Here is a 5,829-nt window from a genome sequence, read left to right as displayed (position 1 = left end):
GAACCTTGGGGTACACCACTAATAACACTGAACCTTTGGGTACCCCACTGATAACACTGACCCTTGGGGTACCCCACTAATAACACTGAACCTTGGGGTACCCCACTAATAACACTGAGCCTTTGGGTACACCACTAATAACACTGAACCTTGGGGTACCCCACTAATAACACTGAATCCTGGGGTACCCCACTAATAACACTGAGCCTTTGGGTACACCACTAATAACACTGAACCTTGGGGTACACCACTGACAACACTGAACATTGGGGTACACCACTGACACCCCCAGACCATTCAGAGTATGAATCATTAACCACTACTCTCTGAATACGATCTTTTAGCCAGTTTTCTATCCATTTACATTCAGAATTTCCAGCTCATAGACTTTACCTTACACATTAGCCGTGTGTGGGGAACTGTGTCCAAGTATACCACGTCCAATGCCACCCCTCTGTCCAAGTATACCACGTCCACCGCCACCCCTCTGTCCAAGTATACCGCGTCCACCGCCACCCCTCTGTCCAAGTATACCACGTCCACCGCCACCCCTCTGTTCAAGTATACCACGTCCACCGCCACCCCTCTGTCCAAGTATACCACGTCCACCACCACCCCTCTGTCCAAGTATACCACGTCCACCGCCACCCATCTGTCCAAGTATACCACGTCCACCACCCCCCCCCCCTGTCCAAGTATACCACGTCCACCGCCCCCCTCTGTCCAAGTATACCACGTCCACCGCCACCCCACTGTCCAAGTATACCACGTCCACCGCCCCCCCTCTTTCCAAGTATACCACGTCCACCGCCACCCTTCTGTCCAAGTATACCACGTCCACCGCCCCCCCTCTTTCCAAGTATACCGCGTCCACCGCCACCCCTCTGTCCAAGTATACCGCGTCCACTGCCACCCCTTTGTCCAAGTATAGCGCGTCCACAGCCACCCCTCTGTCCAAGTATACCACGTCCACCGCCACCCCTCTGTCCAAGTATACCACGTCCAACGCCAAACCTCTGTCCAAGTATACCACGTCCACCGCCACCCCTCTGTCCAAGTATACCATGTCCACACCCACTCCTCTGTCCAAGTATACCACGTCCACCGCCACCCCTCTGTCCCAAGTATACCACGTCCACCACCACCCCTCTGTCCAAGTGTACCACATTCACCACCACCCCTCTGTCCAAGTATACCACGTCCACCACCACCCCTCTGTCCAAGTATACCACGTCCACCGCCACCCCTCTGTCCAAGTATACCACGTCCACCACCACCCCTCTGTCCAAGTGTACCACGTCCACCGCCACCCCTCTGTCCAAGTATACCACGACCACCGCCACCCCTCTGTCCAAGTATACCACATCCACCGCCACCCCTCTGTCCATGTATACCACATGCAGCGCCACCCATCTGTCTAAGTATACTGCCTCCACCGCCACCCCTCTGTCCAAGTATACCACGTCTACAGCCACTCCTCTGTCCAAGGTTTTGCTCACCTCTTCATAAAAGAAATCATATTTCTGTGACAACTTCTGTCTTTGATGAATCCATGTTGTCTGTGGCTTACAATATTTGTTTCCAGCAAGAACTCCTCTCTCTGGTCTTTTATTAAACTCTCCAGTATCTTCCCAACTATAGAAGTTACACTAACAGGTCTATAATTACTTGAGATTTTGTCCCCTTTATAAATATTGGCCCCACATTGGCCTTACACCAATCCAGTGGTACTATGCCAGTCATTAAAGAGTCCCTAACAATGAGAAACAATGGCTGTGAGATGACAGAGCTGAATTCTTTAAGGCCCCGTGGGTGTCTGCCATCCGGTCCAGGGGCTTTATTCTGGCTAAATATTTCTGCATCATATCAATTGTGAGCCAATGTGGATCATGTGGGGGGTGTCAGTACCACCCCCCATTATGGACAAGAGCCCCCCCATGCTCCTTTGTATACACAGAGCTGAAGAAGGGATTTCATACATTGTCCTTCTCTTTGTCCCCCCCCCTCTAGAGGATTCTGTAAAGGGCCTACATGCTGGGACCGGACCTTTCTACTATTCATATATTGGAGGAATGTTTTGGGGTCGTCCTGATATCTTTCTGTCGTTTCTTTTCAGTTTTTGCGCCTTTATTTCCTTTTTGCATCTTCTGTTCTATTCTTTGTAATGTGTAAACGATGATCGCGTTCCTTCATTGTTATATGTAATAAAAGCTCTTTTCTTATTATCTATCGCTTTTGTAACTTTGGCCGTAAGCCACATAGGTTGGATTTGTAGCCTTTTATACTTGTTGCCCATGGGAATATATTTTGCAGTGTGGTCACATACAGTCTTTGTGAAGAACTCCCATTTCTGTGTTGTGTTCATCAATTATTCCCTCCCAGTCTAAGTCTTGGAGAGCAGCTCTCAGCCTTGGAAAATTAGCTCTCTTAAAGTTGAGTGTTTTTATTTTTCCCTTATGTGCTAGCTACAGCTAACAATAAATGAAATCATGTTATGGTCACTGTTACCCAGATGTTCTTTTATATGGACATTCGTAATAAGCTCTGCATGGTTGGAGATGACCAGGTCCAGCAGAGCATCATTCCTAGTTGGGGCATCTATGAACTGCACCATAAAAAAGTCCTGTAGAAGGTTTATACATTTTTGGCCTTTAAATGTTCCTGCAGTACCATTACTCCAGTCACTTTCCGGGTAGTTACCATCCCCCATTATTATCACTGTCCCAGCCCTTTCCATCTGTGGGAGGAGCTGAGTCTCCACCTCCTCATTAACACTGGGAGGCCTATAACAAACTCCAATGATTACCTTTGTAGTACCGCCCCCCATGTGCAGTTCCACCCATAATCCTTCAGCCTCATCACACTCTCCATCAACTAGGTCCTCTTTCACACTCGCTCTGAGATCACTTCTCACATAGAGACAGACACCACCACCTTTCCTATTTCCCCCGTCTCTCCGAAAGAGAACCTAGCCAGGAATATGAATGGCCCAGTCATGTGAGGAATGAAGCCAAGATTCAGCAATACCAATTCAATCCTAGTTCTCTTCATGCACCAAACCTTCCAACTCACCTATTGTGCTGGGCACACTTCTGGCATTGAGGAACAAACACTTTCATTCACCGACACCTTGTTCACACGGATTTTGTGTATTTTTTATTTTCATACAAATGGTACCAATTCCACTGGTTGTTTGTAACATGGGAACCTTCTTATCATCTGCCATAGCCCTCCCCCCATCTTTCCCCATTCCTCCCCCCAATAAGTACTGACCCCTGTCTGATCTATCTACCCCGTTATAATACCTGATGTACAGGAAAACAGGACTTCAGTGAGGAACATTTATCTCACTCAGGACAGGAAAGTAGCTTTACACCTTGTGAGATCTCTGATGTCTGAAAAGAGTGGACTTATATGAAAAACATTTCCCGCACTCAGGACAGGAATATGGCTTCTCCACTGTGTGAGATCTCTGATGTTTGTAAAAACTGGACTTCACTGAAAAACATTTCCCGCACTCAGGACAGGAATATGGCTTCTCCACTGTGTGAGATCTCTGATGTTTGTAAAAACTGGACTTCACTGAAAAACATTTCCCGCACTCAGGACAGGAATACGGCTTCAATCCCGTGTGAGTTCTCTGATGTTCGTAAAGATGGGACTTATCTGAAAAACATTTTCCACACTCAGGACAAGAATACGGCTTCTCCCCTGTGTGCAATCTCTGATGTCTGTAAAGATGAGACTTCACTGAAAAACATTTCCAGCACTCAGAACAGGAATACGGCTTCTCACCTGTGTGAGACCTTTCATGTATGACAAGATTTGATTTTTGTGAAAAACATTTCCCGCACTCAGGACAGGAATACGGCTTCTCCCCCGTGTGAGATCTTTTATGCACATTAAGATAGGATTTAGAACGGAAACCCTTCCCGCACTCAGGACAGGAGAAGCTCTTCCCTGTTGGAAGGCAAGCCCGGTCCCGCACAGTTTGAGGTGCCTCAGGATACGAGGAATCCGATGGTCCATCTACACTGGGTGGTGCCGGATGGACATTGGAGGAAGCCGGGTTTTCTCCTGGACTATACTGTGTGATGTCCTCATCTTCTACTTTCCAGTCTGGAGACAAAGGGAGACAATCCTCGGAGGTTTTCCTCATCTCCCGGCCATGGACTAAAATACAAAGACAAAGAGGATTACTAGACAGGAGCTGATTGGTTCCCCCAAACCAGGACTCCGCCCACATCAGGCAGCTTGGTCTCTGAGGAGCTTACAATTCCACCCTCAAGGGAACTAGGAAATAGCTCCTCTGATCTCTTACCAGGTAATTTCTTTATTCATGGACCTTAGTCAGAGAGTGAGGAAACAACCAGAAGTGTCTTTTATAGGAGGGACAGTGATGAGGGGATTATAGGACGAGGGTCCCCACCCCCTCTATCACTCATCACCATCTTCCCAACACAAGAAGTACTGCACTTCCTTATTTAGTCCATGATTTAGTCATGAAGAACAGCGGGGCTGAGCCCCACCAGAGGTCAGAGAGTGAGGATGGGGGGAGAACAACCAAGATGGAGACTGGACTGATCCTGAAGTCAGGAGTATGTAATGTACAATATAAATTATACAGTGTAAGGGTCAGGACTCATAATATTGGTATTCAGTAATCAGTGGAAGCATAAATGTTTACTGTAGACAAGTTGCAGAGATCCCACATCGCTGCCTCCCATCTCCTGAGACTGCACTCAGTGACTTGGGTCTGAGACACTACAGACATATCCCTCCACCCGGCACAGCCAGCAGAACACAGAGCAAGGAACCCTGGGAGGATTGTTCTGTCAGAGATCTTACTAGATCTAGGCATGGGGAAGAACACCCAAGACACACACCCCAGGTGCCTAGGTCTAGTATCGCTTGTGCTGAAAAACATTATGTTGCCAGCTGAACCCCAGAACCTCCATAAATCCAGTCTAGATACATAAATTGTGTCTGCAGCACAGAGAAGGAAGATTATCCGAGAGAAATCCAGGAATACAGGACGGGGAACACAGCTCAGGAAAGTGACCAGGGGATTACAGGCTGATATCACCCAGTCCCCGCCCTACTCTGGACCAATCAGTGAGCAGTATGGGTGGAGGAATGGATTTAGTGTTCATGACCCACCTGTGCTGATCTCTGTAGGAGTGTCCTCCTCTATAAATGTCCCCGTTATTCCATCCTCCTCCATAGACTGCTGATCATCCCTCACATACGCCTCTTCTTCTTCTGCTTTCACCTCAAATTCTATATCGATTGGATCTCCACTCTAAATCAAGGAAATGAGAGAGAATATCACATAAAAGTATCCACTTATCCCCCCTACAAGTCCATGTTCTAGATTCTCCATCCCACCAACCTTGCAATGGTGAGGGATGGTGTGACCTTCCTGTGTGGAATCCCGGGAATACAGAGGACTGGGACATCTCTCTGGTGGGTTCCTGGTATTAGGTGGCTCCATCATATCCTTGTGTCCTTCTGAAAACTCCTCCATCACTCCATACTCCTCATCCTCCTCTTTATACTCTTCTTTAACAACAATATTCTCATCCCCGAGGATTCCACTCTGAAAGATATAATAAAACATTCATTGTAACAAACATGCTGTGTATAAATCACAACTACCAATAATTGTCATCATCTACCTGATGATGGTGAGGGATGGTGTGACCTTCCTGTGTGGAATCCCGGGAATACAGAGGACGGGGACATCTCTCTGGTGGGTTCCCATGACTGGATCCATCTGTAGGAAACACACACACTGACTGAATCCATTGTTTCTATGTGTTTATCAGA

General features: G+C 47.4%; 1 protein-coding gene across 1 annotated transcript; it reads right to left on the bottom strand.

The window, feature by feature from the left end:
* Positions 1-3,130: 3,130 nt before the first annotated feature.
* On the bottom strand, positions 3,131-5,620 carry LOC149443975 (uncharacterized). The gene is made up of 3 exons (XM_089655096.1): positions 5,393-5,620; positions 5,161-5,302; positions 3,131-4,173 (listed from the first exon to the last, which is right to left on the bottom strand). The coding sequence occupies exons 1-3, from the start codon at positions 5,618-5,620 to the stop codon at positions 3,371-3,373; spliced, it is 1,173 nt and encodes a 390-aa protein (XP_089511222.1). The 3' UTR covers positions 3,131-3,370.
* Positions 5,621-5,829: the final 209 nt, after the last annotated feature.

The sequence above is a fragment of the Staurois parvus genome, unplaced genomic scaffold (genome assembly GCF_062004578.1).
Source record: "Staurois parvus isolate SC_StPar_1 unplaced genomic scaffold, SC_StPar_1.0 ptg000819l, whole genome shotgun sequence".
Taxonomy (NCBI): Eukaryota; Metazoa; Chordata; class Amphibia; order Anura; family Ranidae; genus Staurois; species Staurois parvus.
This window is presented reverse-complemented; position numbering and strand designations above follow the sequence as displayed.